The sequence below is a fragment of the Rattus norvegicus genome, chromosome 11 (genome assembly GCF_021556685.1).
Source record: "Rattus norvegicus strain SHRSP/BbbUtx chromosome 11, alternate assembly SHRSP_T2T, whole genome shotgun sequence".
Lineage (NCBI taxonomy): Eukaryota > Metazoa > Chordata > Mammalia > Rodentia > Muridae > Rattus > Rattus norvegicus.
The window spans coordinates 82,046,845-82,070,349 of record NC_141544.1 but is presented as its reverse complement, the minus strand read 5'-3'; the positions used below and the strand labels follow the sequence as shown (position 1 = coordinate 82,070,349).

Sequence of the window (23,505 nt, the reverse complement as noted above, 5' to 3'; positions counted from 1 at the left end):
GCTATCCTAACGATGTCTAGTCTTCTAACCATCAACACGGGATCGTTATTAACTTAGGTCTTCTTTGTCCTTTTCACCTGTACTTTGTACTTTTCTGCACATAAGAATCATGCTTCCAACTGAGTGGTGACACACGCCTTTAATCCCACCACTCAGGAGGCAGAGGCAGATGGATCTCTGTGTATTTGAGGGCAGCCTGGTCTATAGACCGAGTTCCAGGACAGTAGCCAGGGCTACGCAGAGATGGCTCAGTGGTTAAGAGCACTGACTGCTTTTCCAGAGGTCCTGAGTTCAAATCCCAGCAACTACATGGTGGCTCACAACCATCTGTAATGAGATCTGATTCCCTCTTCTGATTTGTCTGAAAACAGATAGAGTGTACATTTATAGAATAAATAAATAAATCTTAAAAAAAATAAAAAGAAGGGCTTCTGAGCCTGGCCTGATGTTGCAAGCCTTTAATCCCAGTGCTCAGGAGGCAGAGGCAGGAGGATCTCTTGAGTTTAAGGCTGGCCTACAGAGTGAGTTCCAGGACAGCCAGGGCTACACAGAGAACCTGTCTGGACACCCACCGAAAGGGGAGCTCTTCTTGGCAGTTGCTTGGGTTAGCTTGGTAACTATCTAGAAGGAATCATATTCTGGTTAAAATAAATGATTATTAGCTCCAATTATTAGCCAGAATCAGCTAGTTAATTATCACACACAGAAAGCCCCGAACTTTTCAAACTTTTATCTCCAACTGAGCTGATCTTTAAAGTTGTCTTGGTTAGCATTGTTAAGTGAGTATGTATTGCCTGTTACTTTTTGTGTGTGTGTGTGTGTGTGTGTGTGTGTGTGTGTTCTGCAGGGGGCAGATGGGGTGCCTTAGGTCCTGTCTATGAGTACAACAGAATATTATTAGGCACCCTTTCCCCCACCACCCACCCCAGCATTTTTGGTTCTATCCTAGGTCTCTGAGCTATCTGACCTCTGGTTCCTGGCCGTCCAGGCAGTGTCTGAGGTGGGCTCCCTCTCTGGCATGGGTCTCAAGCTGGACCAGTTGTTGATTGAACACTCCCACAATTTCTGCACTACCTTACCCCAGCACACTTTGTAGGCAGGACAAATTGTAAGTTGAAGGATTTGTGATTGGGTTGCTGTCCCAGTCCCTTCATTGGAAGTCTTGCCTAGTTACAGGAGATGGCCAGTTTGGGCTCCATACTCCCATTGCTACGAGCTAGGGCCACCATCATGGATTCCTGGGAGTTTCCATTGCAGTAGATTTCTAACTCAGCCCTGAGAGGACCCCCCATCCCGGCCGTCTCTCTCAGTAGTCTCTCCCTCTCTTCTCCCTCACACCTGAGCCCACCTGTTCTGGGTGGTTCCCCGGTCCCTGAATGGATGTCCATCCATGATGTCTACTCCATTTCTCCTCCGCAGGAAGATCCATCCCTGCCCCACCCCCCAAACCTTTCCTCGGTCTGGATTGTAGCATGGTTACCCTGTGCTTTATGGCTAATGTCCCCTTATAAGTGAATACATACCATGTTTGTCTTTCTGGATTTGGGTTACCTCACTCAGGATGATTTTCCCATGCTTTTGCCTATAAATTTCATGATATGTTTAACAGCTGAGTAATACTCCATTGTGCAAATTCACCACATTTTTTTAATCCATTCCTCGGTTGAGGGATATATAAGCTGTTTCCAGTTTCTGGCTATTACAATTAATGTTGCTGTGGACAAAATTGAACAATAATCCTTATGCCCAGGAGTGGTATAGCTGGGATTTGAGGTAAATCTATTCCCATTTTTTTTTTGAGAAACTGCCTAATATTTCCAAATTGTCAGTACAAGTTTGTATCCATACAATGGAGGAGTGTCTCTCTTGCTCCACATCCCCACCAGCATGAGCTGTTGCTTGAGTGTTTGTTCTTAGCCATTCTGACAGGTCTAAGGTAGAATCTTGGAGGCATTTTGATTTGCAATTCCCTGACCACAAAGAATGTTGAACACTTCTTTAAGTGCTTCTCAGCCATTTGAGAATTCCTCTGTTGAGAATTCTCTGTTTGTACCTACTTTTGATGTTGTTTGTTTGTTTGTTTTCAAAACAGGATTTCTCTGTGTAGTCCTGGCTGTCCTGTTCTGGGGACAGCATACCATGACAGGGACTGCCAGCAGTAGGCCGGCCGGGATGGAGACATTTCAGATGTCCGAGGCAGTTCCTTGTTTAAAAGGGTGGCATCTGGGACCCTGAGAAGCAGGAGACACACCCCTCCAGGGGACCCGCCTATGAAATAAGAGGCTGCCTGCAGTAGGCCGGGATGGAGACATCTCAGTAGCCCACAGCAGCTCTCTGTAAAAACTGGTTGCTCCCATTTCTCCTAACCTTAGCCCTGGACAACGGCTGCATAGATTTCATTTGTGCATGACTGCCTTTCAGTTGGCGTTGGTGTGCATAATTATTCTATTATATCTGACTTTCCTACTTCTTTCTCCTTCTGCTCTGGCGAATTCTGTGAAACTATATGTTCCTTGATGTTATGATTCTTAAACAATTGGAAATTGAGGCATAGGGGCACAGCACAGCCCTAAGGGCCCAGGTGCATGCTGTGTGTTCTCATCTTGGAAACAATGTAATAACTGCACAATGGTAGTTCCAGATTAATGCTTGACTTGCCAAGAAAGTTTGAAGAAATTATTAGAAAATGAATTAGAGTCAACATTGGGACCCCAAGAAATGAAAAAGTTATTGAAGCTATGAAATAAGTTTTGCATAACATTTGAGAGTGGTTCCTGGATAAGGAAGTATAGAATACATAACATTATATACTAGGAAAACTAAGTCAAAATACTGGGACTCTTACGAGAGTCATTGTGTGCAAGGAACAGAAAGCTAGCGGAACTACTGAGTTAAGGGTTAACTTGATTCTTTCTGGCCACTGCCTGGCAGCTTTGCCCATGTCATTTATCATTAGAGCTTCCCAGGAAAATGCAGGTAGCTGAGCTCGGAATTCTGAGTTCTGAAGTATAATAAATCAAAAGTTAAAGTTTAAATAATGATAAGTTTGAAATTATTATTATTTTGGAATCAGGAAAGCTTGAAACTTTGGAGAACAATTGTAATTTTTTTTTTAGATTTAATTATTTTATTTATATGAGTACACTGTAGCTGTCTTCAAACACACCAGAAGAGGGCATCAGATCCCATTACAGATGGTTGTGACCCATCATGTGGTTGCTGGGATTTGAACTCAGGACCTCTGGAGGAGCAGTCAGTGCTCTTAACCCAGCCCCAATAACTGTAATTCTTAATTCTTTGTGGGATGTGTTTTTTCTTTTGAATTTGATTTGGCAATGATTTTACGATGTCTTTTTTTTTTTTTTTACCTGCTTTTGGAGGCTCAATAAAAGACTGGGGCAAGAGAAAGGCTAGAGAGTGAGTGAGGGACGTATGAGGGAAGAATGAGAGAGAGAGCGAGTGAGAGAGCATGTGTGAACATGTAAAGAGCACGTGGAGAGCGAACGGAGAGCGTGAGGTACATGAAATTGTGTGTGTGTGTGTGTGTGTGTGTGTGTGTGTGTGTGAGAGAGAGAGAGAGAGAGAGAGAGAGAGAGAGAGAGAGAGAGAGAACGAGAAGAGCATGTGGAGTGGAGAATGTGAGGTGTGTATGAAGATTCTCAGAGAGAAGAGAAAGTAACTTTAAGCCTTGAAAAATTGCCTGTCAGTTTGTACCCAGAGAGCAGTCTGTGTATATTTATTATGCGCCTTCCAGATATCCCTGCGCCTAGTTGAGATCCTGTGTTGAGGCTGGACCCCGACAGTCCTGGAACTCGATCTCTAGGCCAGGCTGGTTTGGAACTCAGGGAAGTCATGTGACAGAGATTCTGTGACTGGGGAGGGATCAGTCCCATGAAGACTTCACATAAATCCCTCTGAGACTCAGTATCTTTGCTAACCCCTCTCTTAACGTCTCCGGCACACCAACAGGGCTCAGTACGTGAATTTCTGGGGGATGAACCCCAGCAGCCTCCAAGGAGGCACAGCTGAGGCTCCTTGGACTCTGGCATAAGTGATGGGGAGGAGGAGATGGTCAATATCGAAAGTGACCAGAAGTAGCCAGAGCCACCGTCCCTCTACCTCTGTGACATCACACTGAGATCTCTTTTTTCCTCTCTCCTGGGCTGTGGCTTCTGTTGCTATGGCAATGAAATTCTGAGTCCTTAAGGGAGAGAGCAGCTAGAATGACGTCTCATCCCCTACCTGTGAGTATGGGAGTCACGTCCCACGTGTGCGTGTGCGTGCTCCAAAGTCAGTTGTCTTCCCTAGTTAATTAATCTCACCTCACTTTTTTCTTTTCTTTTCTTTTCTTTTCGGAGCTGGGGACCGAACCCAGGGCCTTGCGCTTGCTAGGCAAGCGCTCTACCACTGAGCTAAATCCCCAACCCCACTCACCTCACTTTTTGAGACAAGGTCTCTTGCTCTACCTGGAGCCTGCCAATTTAGCTGGACCCCCTTGGTCAGTAAGCCCCAGGGACCCTCTTGTGGCTGCTGAAGTTATGTGCATGTGTGTGAACACAGATAAACTCTGCTTTTACTGAGACCTGAGAACTGAGTTCGAATCCATACACTTGCACAGCAAGCCCTTTCCCATTGAGCCATGTCCTCTGCCCTAGCCGTGCCTTTCTTTTTTTTTTTTAAGATTTATTTTATTCATTATATATAAGTATACCGTGGCTGTCTTCAGACACACCAGAAGAGGGCATCAGATCACGTTAGAGATGGTTGTGAGCCACCATGTGGTTGCTGGGATTTGAACTCAGGACCTCAGAAGAGCAGTTCAGTGCTCTTAACCACTGAGCCATCTCTCCAGCCCTAGCCGTGCCTTTCTTAAAGGATGACGCTGTGACCCCTGTGAAGGAACCACAACAGCTGCCCGAGATCCCTCTTTCATGGTTCTTCCCGAGCCTGTTTGCTGCCTTCAATGTATCTCTGCTGGTGTTCTTGAGTGGCCTTTTCTTCGGATTTCCGTGAGTGTCCCGTGTCATCCGTTGGGTTTCTTATGCAAGACAGGAATTAAAGTCCAGAGGCAGGGGAATTGCAGGAAGGAGCACTAGAAGGCCTGGGGAACATCGATCTAGTTAGAGGGAAAGAAATGCGCAGGCGTAGAGTTCTGGAGCACTGGTGCATGGTGGGGGCAGATAAACGTATCTAGTGATGCTGCCGGCGGCGTTTGGTGGGGCCCCTGTGAGTCCGCCCCTCGCCTGGATTCTTAGAGCCGGTTTTAAGCTGGACAGGGTCTGGGGAGGAGCTCTGGGCTACTCCATCTCCAAACTGAAAGTGGCTCTGGTCTCAGTTGTAGGTGGCTGGTTCAGAACGGGGAGTGGGTCTTTCCCGCGGTCACAGGACCACTCTTCATCCTCACCTTCTTCAGTCTCGTCTCGCTCAATTTCTCAGACCCGGGTATCTTACATCGAGGTGAGGACTCAGCCCCCTTGGAAGGAGCTGGCACCCCACCTCCAGCCTCTCGCCTCAGGACTTCACCCTGAGGCAACGCTTTTCTGCCCTAACATCTCATTTTCCGAGCCACCGAGGTGTTGAAAACACAACAATACAAGAACCTTCCAGCTGCTTCAGAAGAGTGGGCTGTGCAGGCTGAGAGAGAAACCTGTAGGCTTGTCCAAACCATGCCGTTTACGCGCCCTCTTCACTACACAGAGCTCCAAGTGCTACTAACCTTTGAAAGGCAGAGTTCCCCACACAGGAGCATGCCCCGCCCATCCACCAGTACGGTCCCCCCTCTCTCCTCCCCCTCCCTGATGGTCAGCTTGCTCGGTAAGGTTAGGAATTCTCTGTCCAACTCTTCCTCATATCCCCTGTGCCCAGGACTGCTGAAGGGCTGCTGTAGGGCTGCCCAGAGCAGGAGTGTCAGGTCAGCGGCCTAACTCTCTCCCATGTCAGGCTCCGTCAGTGAGGATCCCAGGACCGTGCATGTGGTGCGAGTGAACCAAAGGGCTTTCCGCCTGGAATGGTGCCCAAAGTGCCTCTTCCATCGCCCGCCCCGTACCTACCACTGCCCATGGTGCAACATTTGTGTCGAGGTGAGTGTCCCCTCACTGCCTGTCACGTAGACCTGGCCAGAACCTGGAGCCTCATCCTGTGTGGGCGAGGGATCAGTGTAAGAATTTTCCATGATGAGTTGGAGAGATGGCTCAGTGGTTAAGAGCACTGACTGCTCTTCCAGAGGTCCTGAGTTCAATTCCCAGTAACCACATGGTGGCTCACAACCATCTCTAATGAGATCTGGTGCCCTCTTCTGGCCTGCAGTCACATATGCAGGCAGAATGCTGTACATAAAATAAATAAATAAATCTTAAAAAAAAAAAAAGTTTTGGGGCTGGGGATTTAGCTCAGTGGTAGAGCGCTTACCTAGGAAGCGCAAGGCCCTGGGTTCGATCCCCAGCTCCGAAAAAAAGAACCAAAAAAAAAAAAAGTTTTCCATGACGTCCACTTGTTCTTGGTCCCTCACACAGGTCACTGCCATTGTGCCTGCGTCTGTTCGGGAAGGGTGGCACGTTAGTGCAGGCACTGTCATGTTCTGCTCCTGGGGAACTGGGCAGGGAGGACAGTCTCCTGATTTGCTGACGTGGGCTATCTAAACCCATTGGCTATAGGCTCGGTCTGGGGACTTTTCCTGCCCTCCTTTGGAAGTTTAGGTTCGGGGGTGGGTGTCCCAGTTTATACAAGCTTGGACTAGCGGACCAGTTTACAAATGTGTGGAGGGACGCTGTCTGGGCAAGGTTAAGAGTGAGTGACCCAAAGGACCGAGTTGTTTGGGGCCCTGGAAGCTGGGCAGAAGGATGGGTCCCGGAGGCCTGCTTCTTTCTCTCCTGTAACAGGACTTTGACCACCATTGCAAATGGGTCAACAACTGCATCGGTCACCGCAACTTCCGCCTCTTCGTGCTGCTGATCCTGTTCCTCTGTCTCTACTCTGGAGCCCTGCTGGTCACCTGCCTGATGTTCCTAATTCACACGAGCCATCTGCCCTTCTCCCTGGACAAGGCGATGGCGTATCTACTCACGCGCGCGAGGAGCAGTGGGGAGGGGTTGAGGGAGGTGAGAGATAAGGTCTCAGAGGGTGGAGTCAGTGATGGATGAAGCTAGCTGAGGAAGCCACTTCAGAGGCTCAGTATGGGCCAATGAAAGTGGGGAATGGGCGGAGGAGGGGAGGGAGAGAAAAGAACCTAGTAGGGCCATAGAATAATGAAGGCCTAAAAGGGACAAGCAGAGCAACAGCATGGTGGGATAGAGTGGGTGAGCGGGAGTAGTGGTGGAGGTGGAGGTGGAATGCCCTAGATCGGGCGTGGCTCCTTAGCTGGTGAGCATCCTGGTGGCTGTGCCCGCTGCGGGCTTCCTGATTCCACTCTTCCTGCTGATGCTGATCCAGGCCCTATCTGTGAGCAGGGCGGAGCGCTCCTACGAGAGCAAGGTATGTGGGGCCGAGCGTGGACGTCCAGATGTCTGACTGTGGGAAGCATCCTGAGCCCTCAGGAACTGATTTTCCATTGCCTTTGGCTCCTGAGGGTAGGGCCTTGGGGACTCACTCTAAGTGGCAGCTCGGACCACAGCGCCACCTGCTGGAGTCCGGTGGTCGCTCTCCATCCCGGGTGCGCCGCTGTATGTTCTAGGCTGCCTGCCTGTGAGGGTCTGGTATAGCGGAAGGCTACATCCTGCATTTATCTGACAACACCCTGGACCACATTAAGAATTGTCAGTCTAGAGCTCCGTAGTTTGGACTAAGAGAAGGATCTAGGAGTTAAGCAGGCCCGCTACGCCATTCTGCATCCTGAAGTGATTTCAAAGGGACAGAAGACAGAGGATTGAATGTTGCCAGCTTTGCAGAAAAGAACCAGGGAGCTAGAAAACAGAACCTTTTCCCTTCCAGTACTGGGGATTGAACCCAGGGTCTGGAAAATGCCAGGTAAATGATTTACTACTCAGCTGTATCCCAAGTCCCCTTCCCCTCCTAAAAATAAAAAAAAAAAAAAAAAGACAGTCTCAGGTAAGCCTTGAACTTTCGATCTTGCTGGCTGCTGGAGTTAATAGCTTCGAGTCCGGCTTGAAAGAATGTTAAGAGAGTGGGGAAACAGCTCTGATTCAAGCGCTGGCAATTGGGCAAACCCCCCCCCCCAGCCGGTCACATTAAAGTAGGCTGTGAAATCAAGTGTGGGACAGTCTTGGAGCAGTAGAAACCCCAGAGTGATCGTAGGGGTATCTGAAAATAGTATGACGTTATTCTAGAAGTTTCTTTCATGGCCTTCTGTAGTGGGTTTGTCTTCCTATTACAGCCCCCGGTAATGGTGGTTTGTTTTCCACTCAGGTTTTTTGTTTTTTAAAAAATCTTTCAAAATCCCACCCAAATGAAATCATTTTCTGCCTTGGCTTGCTTACCACAGCACACCCGAGTTTCGCTTGTGCCGTTCTCGTCTGTGTAGCGTTGCATTGTACTGTAGGATGCTCTACAGATTATCTGTGCACCAACGGAAGGATTTTCCCATCATTTCTAGTTTGGGATAATTAGAAAATGAACTCCAAACATTGGTGTCCAGAACTTAAGCTTTCCTGTTGGGTAAGTTCTTAGGAGTGGCACTGCTGGGTCATTTGGCAGCTGTGTTTCATTTTATAACAAACTACCTCACAGCCAACCCCTTAACTGAGAATGGGGTCCCCAATGGAGGAGTTAGAGAAAGGACTGAAGGAGCTGAAGGGGTTTGCAACCCCCTAAAAACAACAGCAATATCAACCAACCAGATACTTCAGAGCTCCCAGGGACTAAACCACCAACCAAAGAGTGCACATGGGGACCCATGGCTCCAGTCACATATGTAGTCGAGGATAGCCTTGTTGGGCACCAATGGGAGGAGAGGCCCTGGGTCCTGTGAAGGCTCCATGCCCCAGTGTAGGAGAATGTCAGGGCGGGGAGATGGGAGGGAGTGGGTGGGTGGGTGAGGGAGAACCCTCATAGAAACAGCGGGAGGGGCGGATGGGATAGCAGGTTTCTGGAGGTAAAACCAGGAAAGGGGATGACATTTAAAATGTAAGTAAAAATATATCCAATAAGAGAAAAAACAAAAGGCAAACAAACAAACAAACCCCAAACTACCAGGCTGTCTTCCAAACCAAACTTTGCATTCGTACAGTGATATATGAGAATTCCAGTTGCTCTGCCTCTTTGCCAACACTTGAGACTGTTGGAAGTTTGTTTTAGCCCATCTTGTAAATGTGTGGTGGTGGCATCCTGTAGCTGTAATTTGTGTTTTCCTCATGAGGGTGGTGCCAAGCAGTACATCTTTGATGTAATATATGCTCCAAAATACTTTGTCCATTTAAAAATTGGATTATTGTCTTTATGTGTTTCATGAATACTGTGTATTCTGGGTTCAGATATGTGTTTTTATAATATTTTGTTGAAATCCATAGTTTGTTATTTTGTTTTCTTTTCAGCGTGTTCCATTTCAAATAGAATTTTTTTTTCTTTTTTTCGGAGCTGGGGACCGAACCCAGGGCCTTGCGCTTGCTAGGCAAGCACTCTACCACTGAGCTAAATCCCCAACCCCTCAAATAGAATTTTTAATTGTGCTTGTGTACATGTCCATGTGTGCATGAGCATGGTGTATGTGGTATGTGTGCTTGTGTGTGTGCACCCCAAATATGGATCATGTGCGTTTGGTGTGGTCGCTAAGAAATCTTTGCAAACCCAAGATTGCAAAATTTCATTCATGTGTCTTTCTTTCCTTCTTTCTTTCTTTCCTTCCTTCTTTCTTTCTTTCTTTCTTTCTTTCTTTCTTTCTTTCTTTCTTTCTTTCAGATTTACTTATTTATTATATGTAAGTACACTTTCGCTGTCTTCAGACACACCAGAAGAGGGCATCAGATCTCATTACAGATGGTTGTGAGTCACCATGTGGTTGCTGGGATTTGAACTCAAGATCTCTGGAAAAGCAGTCAGTGCTCTTAACCACTGAGCCATCTCTCCAAGCCCTCATGTGCTTTTCCTACTGAAATTTTGTGGGCTTAGATTCTACCGTTAGATTGATGATTTCTTTGGGGCTAAGTTCTGTATGTGGTAAAGGCTTGCTTTGTTTTTAATTTTATGTGTCCTAGTGTTTGCCTGGATGTATGTCTGTTTATCACGTGTATGCCTGTGGAGTCCAAAAGAGGGCGCCAGATCCCCTGCATCTGGAGTTTCATTGTGAGTCTCCATAGGGGGACTGAACCCAGGTCCTCTGCCAGAGCAGACAATGCTATCAGGGGACTGGACTGACGTTCCAGTCCCCAAGGTCTGCTGTTTGCATACCTGCACCACTTGCTGGAAAGGATTCCTTCCTGCATTATCTTTGTATGTTTATTTAAAAACAGAACTGATGGGGTTGGGGATTTGGCTCAGTGGTAGAGCGCTTACCTAGGAAGCACAAGGTACTGGGTTCGGTCCCCAGCCCCAGGGGGGGAAAAAAAAATAAAAGCAGAACTGGCCAGAGAGATGTGGTTTATTTCTCAATAGCACACTTCTGCCCACCCTGTACTGTCTTGGTTAGTGTTGCTTTATACTTTGGAAACAGCATATGATGAGTTCTCTAACTGCTCCTTTTTGAGGTTCTCTTGGCTTTTTGGTCCTTGAAGGGAACGTTGAGAATCAACTTGTCACTGTCTACAAATCTGCTGGGGTTCTCCTCAGAGTTCAGTTGACTGATGGAGCAGACTAGGGCTAGCCAGTATTTTCAGATGACCACTTTTGGGGATTGGCGGGTATGGTTTATTTAAGTTTTCGGTTTTTGTTATCTTTTGTCATTACTTTGTAGCATATGGGTTCTGTACCCATTTCATCAGATGGTAACTTGACTAATGGTTGTTTTAGGGAAACGAGAGAGAGAGAGAGAGAGAGAGAGAGAGAGAGAGAGAGAGAGAGAGAGCATTCTCTACCCATCACTCATGTCTCAGGCATCACCCACCCAGTTTTGGCTGCCCTCTCACCTTTGCCGCCTCTGCTGAGCCCTTCCTTACGACCCAGTACTCACTATGCTTCCTCTCTCTGCTGTCAGTCCCTCATCTCAGGCTCTGCCGGACAGCAGTCTTTCCTCTAACGCCCTCCAGTTCTAGCCCCACCTCAGCCCCAGATCATTGCTTGGGATCTCCAACTTAGGGACTTAAGTGTAGTCTGTACTTCAGGCTTCACCAGAGGGCTCTCTTCTCTTTCTGGCTGGATCCAGTTCATACTGATCACATACCCTAGTTCTCATTCTCTTTAAACCGCCATTCCCAGGCTGAAGCTCCTTTTGGATCCCTTGCTTGGTGTCTTATAACAAGGACTCTGTAGATAGACCACATTGGATCACGACCCTACAACACACCTGCAGTGAGGCCTGGGGATGTTACTTGGCCACCGGAAGTGGCCTGTGTAAGACCTTACATAGTAGCTTGCACGCTGAGAGCCCCCCGCCCCCGTCTGTTATTTTTATTATCATCGGGTTTTCTATACCCCTCTTGTCTTATAATCAAAGCATGGCTCTTAGGTAATGTCATAAGCCTCCACTCCACCTCCTGAAACCTCCCCTGGGTGCCCTTTCCTGATGGTTGTGGCTGCGTCTTCACATGGGAGCTACTTCAGCCCTAGACCATCCTCCGCACCACAGCGATCTTCCTCTCAGAGAGCGCCCCCTGCTCTGCACGCTATGAATTACACGCAACAGCACTTTCGGCTATGGCTCCTCGGGCGGCAGCCATGTTGCCTGGCAGGCCAAGGGACTTGCTTTTCTGGATTGAGTCCCTTTCTCTGTGCTGCCCTGGTCACTCTCCTCAACGTTCAGGACACTGTCTCACAGCTGCTCGCATAACAGAGAAAGCTAAGTCAGCAGCTGTGGTGCTCACAGTGTGCCCACAATGCCCACTGCAGTGCCTGGAACATTTTGAGACCCAGAACTATCTAGATCTGGGGCTTTGGCTCAGGGTTGAGCACATACACGACTTAAAGAGAGCACAGGGCCCTGGCATTACTTCCAAGTACTGGAAAAATCTAACAAACCAACGATTCAGCATAATGGTGGAAAAGGAAAGAGAGGGAGAGGAGGAGGGGGAAGGGCAGAAGAGGGAGGAGAAGGGGGAGGAAAGGGAGAGAGGGAGAGGGAGAGAGAGGGAGAGGGAGAGGGAGAGGGGGAGAGAGGGAGAGAGGGAGAGAGGGAGAGAGGGAGAGAAGGAGAGAGAGGGAGAGAGAGAGAGAGGGAGAGAGGGAGAGAGGGAGAGAAGGAGAGAGAGGGAGAGAGGGAGAGAGGGAGAGAGGGAGAGAGGGAGAGAGGGAGAGAGGGAGAGAGGGAGAGAGGGAGAGAGGGAGAGAGGGAGAGAGGGAGAGAGGGAGAGAGGGAGAGAGCTCACACAGTTAGGCAGAGAACAGAACAAGATGCCGCTTTGTTCAGTCCTGGAGAGTGTGTAGACATTTGAGACACAGAATTGGAGCTGGAGCGTCAAGTCTGGAGCCACTGAGAGGCTCTGGGAGCACCTCAGAGCTCCTGGATTCTCTGTGTCTGAGAGGGCATGCCCCTGCGGTAAACATACTCAGATGGACTGATCGGGTCTTACGAACTAGGCATTTGTGTATCATAGAAATCAACATTTTTCTATACATCATATACATCTAGCTGATTGTTTCCCATGTAACTTAAAAGTCCGTCAATCGTATCAAATCTTTCTAACCAGAATTCCTAGGGAGCTACCTGCTTCTCTAAATTGCTGCACACAGCTTGAAGGAGGTGGACCTTTTCATCGAGTGATGGTTGGTACAGCTTTTGGGCAGGTTATCGCAGGACAGTCCTGATGGGGCCTGCGAAATTTCTGTCTGGCGGTGTATTGAAGATCAGACTTGGTGAGAGGAGCATGGGGCACAGGCCATTTGGGAGCAGAGAGATGTTGGGTCATTTTTCATTGTGACTAAAGCTCCTTAAGTTGGGGTGAGGCATGACCTGCAAGGGGAGGGGAGTGTCTCAGGTTGAGTGGGAAGGAACAGTGGAGAGGGGAGAGGGGATCCTGGCTAAGAGTGTCCAGGAGGCTGGGTGGTGCTGGGGCAGGCCTTTCATCCCAACACTCGAAAAGCAGAAGCCGGCAGATCTCTGTGAGTTTAAGGTCAGCCTGGTCTGCAAAGTGAGTTCCAGGACAACAAGGCTGTTACACAGAGAAGGCCTATCTTAAAGTGTCCCAGGAATCCGGGGCACAGTGGCGTACTCTTTAACGACAGCATGGGGGATCACTGCAAGTTTAAGGCTAGCCTGGGCAACAAAAGTGAGTTCTAGGGGATTTGGGCTACAGAGTGAGACAAAAAAGCAAAAAGGAAGCGGTCAAGGGAGGGCTTGGACTTTAAACCTGACTTCATCATGCCGTCACATTGGGACAGGTTTTCCCAGGCCATGTGACTCTGGCTGGGAAAATGTGATTCAAATCACTACAGACATCACTCCTGACCTTTCAGATGGCGAAAGTCAATGAAGACAAACATCCAGAAAGCAAAAATGAGTGGCGGAGGGATTTAGCTCAGTGGTAGAGCACTTGCCTAGCAAGTGTAAAGCCCTGGGTTCGGTCCCAAGGATGCACCACAGGGGCGTACAAGTGACGGGAGCCCCGAGAAGGCAAGAGAGGAGAGAGACAGGCACAGTGTCAACACCAGCCCTGGCAGAGCTGCTCAGAATCGGGGTGCTTCTCTGGGGAACCCAGGAAAGCTTGCTCCAGCTTCCTTCCCTTTCTCTGCAGATCCGCAGCAGCTGGGCCGGAGCTGCCCGGCTGAAGGCTTGTTGCTGCTGAGACCCACCGGCCAGTTCTGACATTCTCTTCCCCTCCCTACCCTTCCAGTGCAGGGACCATGAGGAATACAACCCCTTTGACCAGGGCTTTGCCAAGAACTGGTATCTAACAATGTGTGCACCACTGGGTCCCAAGTGAGTTGGGAAGCCAGACATCTGAACGGTGGACCCCAGAGCTAGTTAAGTGTCCTCATATCCCAGCTCCCAGACTTTGCATTGTTCAGGACCCCTTCCCCTCCCCCCAGCCCCCTGGGACCACTGGGGGACCTTTCTGTTGATTTTTGCCTCAAGACAAAAGATTGAGAGGGTGAGGGAGCTGCAGCCAGAAGAGCCAGAGCCAGGGCTGCCCCATGGAATGTATCCCCAGAGTGAGAGGGAAGATGGACTCCTGACTAAGAAAGGCATTGACTCCTTGTACCTGGCCCATTGCTTCTTCAGTTACATGTCTGAAGTTGTCTGTCTGCAAAGACCGGTGGGGACAGAACGAATCCAGGAGAAGACTAAACACCCACCACCGTGTCCTCCCAAACCTTGTGGCCCAGGTCATCCTGGGCCACAGATCCAACCTCGGCACACACGAGGGAAGGGACCCCCAGGGAGTGGCGAGGCTGCAGCTCTCCAGGAGATGAGAAGCCTACCTGCATCTGTGGAAAAGTCCCCAGGAGGTGCGTGCGGCTGGCCCTGAAGCTGGGGTGCTCAGAGCTTGGTGGAGGAGAGCTTAAATCTGGAGAAACCTTGAAAGGAAGTGGCTCTAGAATACTCTCAGGCACCCCTCACAAAATGGAGAAAAGACCTCATCCCTAACTTGGCTTGGGCCCTGGGCCAGTCACTAGGTCTGAACGAGTTTCCTCAGCTGTTAATGCGGACAGAGATTAGCCTACGATTTATACTGTTTTTGAAGAATGATCCTCCATTTAGGCGAAAAATTTACATACAGTTCAATGTCATTGAAATACATGGTAGTGGAACATAAGGTATTCATCGGGAGCGAATTTCCCTTCCAACCCTGAGACCTTTGAGGTGCTGGTCACCGCTTGGCTGAAATAAGGAGGGGTTGGGGGTGGGGTGGAGCTGGATCTGGGAAGGCTGGAGGAAGCCTGAATGTGCTTACTCTGTGTTTAGGTCCACGCCAACCCATGGCTGAATCTGCTGATGAGGCTCACCCCGGTACTCACAGAGCCAGGACCACCTGAACTTGCGCCTCCGAGTTTGAATCCGAGTGGTCCACTTGGGCCCAGCCCCTGTTTCACTGGTGGGAGCACTGACACCCACCAATCCTCATTAAATATTGATTGACGGTTTCTGATAAAGGTGTCAGGCCTGTGGAAGGAACGAGAAGACAAAGATCTCCAAGCACGGGTGAGCCAGGGTTCCTGGAAATCCAGATTCAGGGTTTATCATTGCCTGGTTCCGTGACCTTGGGCGGGACACGAGGTTCTCTCTTACTATAGACGGACAGTATTCAGTGCATTCTTTCTGATAGGGCTGATGATGAGAGAGGAAAAACCATCAGCCATGTCTGCACTGGGGAAGAACAAGGTCTCCGCCCTGCAGTACCTCTATCTGGCTGAAGAGGGCGCCCACTGCCCGGGGAACGCGCGAGAGGCGCTCGGCCCTTTGCACTGTGGCAAGGAACCCTGTTGAGTTGGAAGGCCATCAGGATAGTGTGGGTACCATTCCAGCGGCCACTCTGGATAAAGATGGGGTGGGTGATCAGCCTCATGCTAGGCCTGTATCTATTTTTGATGTACTCCCATACTCCAACCTGTCCCCGGTACGATCCAAGGTCTTGTGGGTCGTTAGGCTCCTGGAGGTGCTTGGAGGAGCACATTAATCTCTGGCCTTATTAGTGGCCACGGCGTGTGGCCTTGTGTAGTACAGTCATCTCTCCAGCTCTTTAGAAAATAAAGCCAAGCCGCAAGTCAGATTTATTTCCTTATCAACCCTGTCTCCAGCCTCCAGGCCCCAGCCCCACTCACTTGTCCTTAGAGGCCCAGGCCCCTTCTGGTCAAATCTGTTAAATCTATGTGCTCTGAGTTACTGGGTAGCTCATTTTTCAACACCAGGAGCTTCTTTAGAGAGGGCTTGGGGCTTTTCTCCAGTTTTACCCTTGCTCAACTTTTCTAGGGGGAGTTTTGGATATATTTCATTGGTGTAGGAAAAGTCAGCCCAGGCCTGGTGAGGTGTCTGTCTCAGGACTTTAATTCCAGCACTCAGGAGGCAGAGGAAGAAGGACTTCCGTAAGTTCAAGGCCAGTCTGATCTACAGAGAGTTTGAGAACAGCCAGGGTTATATAGACCCTGTCTCAAACAAACAAACAAACAAACAAACAAACACCCCCAAACAAACAAACAAAATAAAACAGCCCAGCTTGGCCCTTCAGATGATTCTGGGGAGCACATCTTGGTTATTTTGGGAGCACATTTAACTGTAGGGCTAAAGTAACTGCATTACTGCTTGTCAGCAAGGGCAGGAATAGCATGTTTGAGCCCAGATGTGAATCTCCGGTGTGTGCAGAAGGGAACATCCCAACTTCGGGAAAATGGCAAGAATGGGGCTGTCAGGGGGCTTCCTCTTCTCCCAAAGGAGAGATTCCCAGGAAACCTGGGCCTGGATCAGAGGAATAGAGGGGTTCAGGAGCCTGTGCCAAGGCTTGAACTAAATCCTGCAACTTCCTGGCTTGGGAGAGGTACCTGGGCCCCTGGGGGCTTTAGGGAGGGTGGCTGTCTTCAGCCCCACCCGGCTTGGGACTGTACTTATTGGTTCCTAGCTCCAGATTTACAGGGGACTCACACGGCTTCAGGCAAGGGACCTTCAAAGGCTGGAGCACGTTATCTTCCCTGACTCTAAGTGAGGCCTTAAGACAGGGATGTAATTTTCTTCCGATTCTCAAGAGGCCCTGACTTCTTCAAAGTCAGTCACTCGACCCTGGGGTAAAGATTCTAGGTTTCTCTGTTCTTTCCAATTGAGAATTTCTACAGCGCTAGGAGGGGCCTGGCCCTTCTCTGATAGCCCTTTGTCCTCCCCTAGACCTCAGGCTGGAAGGGCTTCAGTTGCTCTGTTCCCACCTTCTCTGCCGTCCCTGCTCCTCCTTTTTGCAGAACTTGCCTTCACTTCTCAGACTTACCCCACCCAGTCTTTGGCTGACAGATAAGGTGAGAGCTCTTATCAGAGCCCCAGGAAGGGGCCTGCTTTCATATGCCCAGAAAGCCCTGCCACCCTCAGAGTAAGGGCCAAAGCCAAGAATGACCATGTGCCAAGCTGTAGCTGGAGCCCCTCTGGAGGATCCCAGCCAGCTAGCTCCTTGAGCCAAAATTATCTCCAGGGTCATCCACATGGCCTTCTGGGAGGTCGAGACGTATAGGGTAGGACAAGTTTCCCGTGACTGACTGGCCCTGCTGCCAACTAGTATGCTTGACAGAAGTCACTTTGCTCAGGCCAGCAGTCCTCAGGGAGTCTTTACCTCACAGAGTCACAGGCTTTGTCTTTCATAGATGAGGCTGAGACCTTTCATCCTACCACCATCAGCCTCAGACAGGGTTTGGGGGCTAGTGAAGGAAGTGGCTGACAAGAGAACCTCATGGCTGAAATGGCAGCCTGGCTGGTTCCTACTCTCAGCTGCTCCAGCAGGGAAGCCTCCACAGGAGCTGCAGAGCTCAGCTCTCTTGCCCCAGGTCCAGATAAGCTATTGAATGTCATCAGCCCTTGGTCCGGGCTGGCGAGCCGATAAGGAGACTGCTGAAGCCCTCTCCATCCTGGGACACCAGATAATGGTCCCTACTGCCTCTGGCTCACCCGCCCTGCTCGGCCCTAACCACCCCACCCAAGGTGGGGCTGTGGTGGCTAAGGGTGGGGCAAGGCAGGGATGATGGGGCAGAGGAGACTACTACAGAGACAGTCAGAGCCAGGCTCCTCATATCTCATGGGGCACAGGTTCTTTGCTGGTCACCCTCATGGGCACCTGGGTCTCGGTGTCAGGCCCCTAGGAGACCTCCATCTGGGGATTGTGTGTCTTTAGTGCTTAGCAAGCAGATGCAGCCCAGGGATGAAGCCCTGTTCCCACTGCCTTGTGCAGCCTGTACTAAGTCACTCGTAATGTTTCCTTTTATTTTCCATCGGCCGGCTAAGTTGCTATTCTAGTTTTAGAGACAAGAAAAACAACTTTCAACAAAGCAGTAACTTCCCCTGGCAATGCTAAGTGGGAGAGCCAAAACCTGCCAGGCCCTTTCCCATGACACCTCCTTCAGTGTGAAGACTCTCGGCTTCTCTAGGAAGCAAGATGAGCTGACACAAGTCGCAACATTGTCACAGGCATTGAGCAGGCAGAGCCAGACTCCAGCACTGGCCAGAGACTGCTTCAATCAATGGTGGGCATCACTGAGAGTGGCCCAAGGGCTGCATGAGGCGGGCTTTGTTTGACCTGCTTAGGGCTTCATAACTGTAATGTTGGAGTCCACTTCGGCCCTTTTCAGAGTTGGATCCTTTGGGGCTGAGCAGGGATGGGGGAAAGGTGGTTTTTCAAGGGGAAGCTTGTTTTACAGAAAGTCAACCCCTGGGATGTCAATCACCCAAAGGGACTGGAGTGTAGATTTAGGTATAAAAGCTGGGACTCCCCTGAGGAGCAGTAGCGTGGCCTTAGGGCCATGGCTGTGCACTTCAGTTAAGCAATCGGCTTCTGCTTAGCTTCTGTGTTCATGGTGCCTCAGGCTGAAGGAAGTCAAAAGCCACTTGTTGTTCCTGGCTCCTGTTTCTCTGTGTCCTGGCCTCCATCTTCAGCCTCACCTCCTCTCACCTCTCCAGTCCCTCGTCCTTCCTCTTCCTTCCTCTTCCTTCCTCTTCATTCCGCCCTCTTACCTGTCACATTCTTCTCGCTGCCCTCCCCGTTCTCCATCCCTTTGACTCTCCCTCCTCCCCTGACTTTTCCTGGATGAAAACTTCCAGGAACGCAAAGTCAATGGAGGACTTTCAAGTAAAAAACACCTAATTGCGATTCCTGGAAGCCGTAGGATCTGGGTACAGCGCAGGAGGGCTGGAGGCCGCCTTTGTACAGGGAGTCTTTGTCTGCTTCTGCCCGGGGGACTTCTGCAGCCCAGCCAGGCACCCATTGCTGACTGCTTTCCGACTGAGGCAGCTTTATTTTTCTATGGAAATGAGCGATTCCAAACTGTTGGGGGCGGGGACCCTACGATCTATCTAACCCCTTCCCTTATTCCTCAGGGAGAAGGGAACGGAGGATGAGGGAACCAGGGAGGGCCTCTTTTGGCGTCACACAGCTCAGGAAAGGCCAGCCTTGGCTGTCTCCGGGTGTCTGCCTTGTGCCCTTTCAGAGGAGCCCGGCCAGGTCCTGGCCTGTAAAACAGGAAGGGTCTAGAGACGTAGAGGCTTGGCACCAGGATCCTAAGGTCGACAACAGTAGCTGCAGTCACTTTGCCGTTCTGTGGGCCAGGCGTTGCGTTAAATGCTCTGCTTGCTCGTTTAATCCTCCAGCAAGCACAAGAAGCACTGCTAGTACCTCTGTGGATGTGGCCCTGGTTAGCCTTCTGTCTAAGCTCCACCCACAGTTACTTGGCAACAGCCCAGTATGCTCCGCCCCACAGTTACCTGGCAACAGCCAGGTATACCTGACACTATAAAAGGGGCCGCTTGCCCCCTCCTCACTCTCTTGTTCTCTTTTGCTCTCTTGCTCCTGCTTCCTCTTGCTCTCCCCTCCCCCCATTCCGTCCTCCCACCTTCTCTCCACGCGCTCTTACTTCTCCTCCCCCCCTCCCCAAATTTCCCTCCCCATCCCCTGAATAAACTCTATTCTATACTATACACTCGGTCATGTGGCCGGTCCCTCAGGGGAAAGGGATGCCTCAGCATGTATCCACAGGCACCCCCTTCCCCCATACTTCACCACACCTCCATAGAACACATCCCCCCTCTCTTTATATTTTTATAAACACATCAGACCTGACAGTCCCCAGGCCTACAGGAACAGGACTCCTGCCCTGGAATTCCTCCTTAAACTTTTAAGTGTTAGAGCTCAACCCCAGATTTTCATGTATCCAAGGCACGCACCCACCACGAAGGCACCATTTAAAAAATTGAGACCAGGTCTCATCGAGTCACTCAGGCTGGTCATGAACTCAGTTTGAAGCCCAACCAGGCCTTGAACCTGTGAGGCTCCTGTTATAGCCCCCAAGCAGATGGACTCAGACTTGTGCCACCACGTCTCGTACACCTAGGATTCTGGCTCAATGAACAAGATTCTGGTCTGATCTCAATGCTGCAATGGCCAGCCCATTAGGATCCTTTACCTGAACAGAGTCGTGCTAGAGCTCGGCCACCCCCAGCAGCAATGGAGAACTCCCCCAGCCCACTAGTTTCTAGATCTCCCTTCATAAGCCTTGGGGAAACATAAAGAGATGCCCTCCTGCTGGCCCCTTCCTTGCCAATGCTGTGCAGACAGCGAGAGCGGGTCTCTGGAGATGTTGGGTGGGAGCTGGTTCTTTGCTTCCTACAGTGTGTCCTAAACATGTCCCAACCTCTCAAAGTCACCCTTCCTCGCCTGCTAACAGGAGAGTCCGGCTGACGTCTGGTCTTGAGTTCACTGTTGGATGTCTCTACATGGTGTGGACTCTGACAAGTATGAAGGTGGGATGGTTGCCCAGGTGGCAGTGGGAGAATCTTAGTCTATTTAGCCTAGTATCCTCCTCCTGTGAAGGATCCTCCCACCCACCCCCACCCCACCCCACCCCATTGAGCTCACGGTTTCACACATGCCATATAAAAGTACTGTTCTTTCTTCCATTTTTATTGACATTATAGACAGGTTCTAGCCTTGAGGCTTGCTCTTAGCCCAGTCAGACCTTGAATTTATAATCCTCCTGTCTCAAGCCTTTCAAGTAGATAGGATTCTAGATCTGAGCCACTAGGCTGGGTCCCTATCTCCTCTCTCTCTCCTCTCTCTCTCTCTCTCTCTCTCTCTCTCTCTCTCTCTCTCTCTCTCTCTCTCTGTCCTCCCCTTTGCCCTTCTGCACACTGCACACTCCGGATTGAGATGACTTGGAAATAGCCAAGGTTGTGGGTAGGCCACCTCATTAACTCCTAGGCCCTAAGCCTATATAACCTTTCTGTGGTAACCTTTTCAGCTCCCTTTCCTTTAGCCAAGTTATCTTCCAAGGGAAGGAGCTAGGCTTGGTCTTGGGGGGCAGGAGTGGCCCCCTTGGGGAGCAGGGGTGAGCCCTTGGCTGCCAGTTGGCAGTACGGTCTGGAGCCCCAAAGCCCCTGCTGCAGGACCCCTGGGGTGAGACAGTTTGTAAGGCTGTGAGGTCAGCCTGTGTCCAGTTCACTTTGACTCTCCGCAGAGACTTGGGCTGTTGGCCTGACTCAGAGAACAGGTTCTGGCTGCCTTGGGTACAATCCAGAGCAAAGAGGAAAGGAATCTTTTCCAAAGCAGAGACCAGGAGGAGGCACACAGAAGGCTCTTTGCTCTGGACCTGAAGCCTTTCAGGTCTGTTTTCTTTAAATATCCTGCTGCAGGAAAGAGAAGCCCAAATCCAGACATTCCTAAAACATTCAGGTGGCTTTAAAGAAGCAATTCGTTTGATTTTTCACCACACCCTGTTTCTGCTCACTGGGGTCTCAGGAACCTACTCTTGGAGCTTGGTTGGAAGGTCCGCACCCTTCCAGGTTTGCCCACACAGCTGCTGTACGCATGGGGCCTGAGACCTTACGGGAGCCTGCTTTTTCTTCTTTAGTCTGTTTTTGTTTTCTCTTGCTGTGCTGAAGATCAAACCCTTGGCCATATGTATCGTAGGCACGAACCACCACCGAGCTTCATCCCAGCCCATATTTTGTTTGTTTGGTTTGAAGTCACTTTGATCCCCAGCTGTAATGGCACGACTGACCATTGAAAGACTTTCCCTTGATCCCAGGGGTCAGACCCACAGTGACTTCTGACTCAGTGCTCCAGTGCTGTGCCTGACTACTGGCCGTTAGCCCTGAAGTCCCATCCTGGGGGTCTACACCACTTCACTGGTCTTTATCTTGGAGGATTCTCCTCTGTGGCAGACTTTGAGCTTTTGTTTTCTGTGTCAGAATGAACCTGGTAGAGATGGTGCACAAGATGAGCAGAAGCCCAAGGCTAGCCCAGATTCAGGAACAGCCTCTGTGAAGGAGGAGCTGTAATTAGTGTGAGGAAGAGTCCAGAATGTGTCCCAGAGCTGGCTGTGGCCAAGAGGGAAAGGGGAGTCCTTCAGCAGCTTCACTTGCCTTTCCTGCCTCAAGTCCCTGGCTTTAGGGGCAGAGGTAAGGACAGGATAAGGACAGGTTGTCCTGAGAAAAGATGCATGGGGAGGGGGAAGCCGTCTACAACCACGCTGGGAAGGGGGAGATGGCTCCATGGGTAAAAGTGTTTGCTGAGCAAACCTGACAACCTTGGTTCTATTCCTGGAAGCCACATTGAAAAAAGACAACCAAAACCCCCATGTGAGATGGACATCTCTAATCCCAGCAGTCCTTCCTGCCATGAGGTAGAGGAGGAAAGAAGCTCCCAGAAGCGTTCAGGCAGTTAGCATGGAGTGGCAGCACTGAGGCAGAAAGCACATACACATGCCACACACACACACAGACACACTCACAGAGACACATTCATACATAGAGCATACGCACACAGACACACACAGACATACACGCACACAGACACACTCACACAAATACCATACACCCACTACGCAAACACACCCACACAAATCACACACACTCACACACACACACCACACAAACACACACACACAAAAATCACACATACACACACACTCACACACACATCACACAAACACACACAATCATACATACACAAATGTACTACAAGGACACACCACACAGACACACATTCATATATACAGCACACGCATACAAATCACACAGACGCACACACACAAACAAACATACTTACTTACACACCACACAGACCCACACGAACTCACACAAACATTCTACATAGACACATCACATACATACCATGCAGTCACAGGACACGCTCACACTCATACACACCCAAACACACACACTCTCTCTCTCTCACACACACACACACACACACACACACACACGCATACTAAACAATAACGAGAGAGGTACAGTGTCCCCTCAGGAAGAGATATTTAGGGGTTGGGGATTTAGCTCAGTGGTAGAGCTCTCGCCTAGCAAGCGCAAGGCCCTGGGTTTGGTCCTCAGCTCCAAAAAAAAGAAAAGAAAAAAAATGGGGGACAAAAGTCTACCCTTGGGCTGGAGACACGGCTCAGTGGTTAAGAGCTCTGGCTGCTCTTGCAGGGGACCTGGGTTTGGTTCCTAGCACCCATATGCTGGCTCATAACCATCTGTAATTCCCTTTCCAGAGGTCAGATGGTCTCTTCTGATCTCTGCAGGAACCAGGCACGCCTGTTGTGCACACACACACACACACACACACACACACACACACACACACACAGAGATAGTCATATACATAAAAAATCTTTTAAGTAAAGAAAAATCAACATGTTTATTATTTTTCAAAAGACTGGAGGGGCTGGAGAGATGGCTCAGCAGTTAAGAGCACTGGTTGCTTTTCCAGAGGACCTGAGTTCAATTCCCAGCATCCACGTGGCAGCTCACAAGTGTTTGTAACTCCAGTTCCAGGGGCTCTGACACCCTCT

At 49.9% G+C, this 23,505-nt stretch overlaps 1 protein-coding gene across 3 annotated transcripts; it reads left to right on the top strand.

Annotated features, from left to right (window-relative positions):
- Nucleotides 1-3,893: 3,893 nt before the first annotated feature.
- Nucleotides 3,894-15,128, top strand: Zdhhc19 (zDHHC palmitoyltransferase 19). 3 transcript variants are annotated; one of them, XR_015632663.1, is made up of 9 exons: nucleotides 3,894-4,244; nucleotides 4,876-5,009; nucleotides 5,336-5,457; nucleotides 5,941-6,080; nucleotides 6,879-7,051; nucleotides 7,365-7,470; nucleotides 13,773-13,957; nucleotides 14,261-14,487; nucleotides 14,945-15,128. XR_015632663.1 is itself a non-coding variant. In NM_001039259.2 (9 exons), the coding sequence occupies exons 1-9, from the start codon at nucleotides 4,224-4,226 to the stop codon at nucleotides 15,013-15,015; spliced, it is 1,080 nt and encodes a 359-aa protein (NP_001034348.1). In that variant the 5' UTR covers nucleotides 3,894-4,223; the 3' UTR covers nucleotides 15,016-15,128. The 3 variants fall into 3 exon arrangements, 2 of the variants coding, with proteins under 2 accessions (NP_001034348.1, XP_087431933.1); NM_001039259.2 differs by having other exon boundaries at nucleotides 13,872-13,957; XM_087575807.1 differs by having other exon boundaries at nucleotides 4,186-4,244; nucleotides 4,853-5,009; nucleotides 13,872-13,957.
- Nucleotides 15,129-23,505: the final 8,377 nt, after the last annotated feature.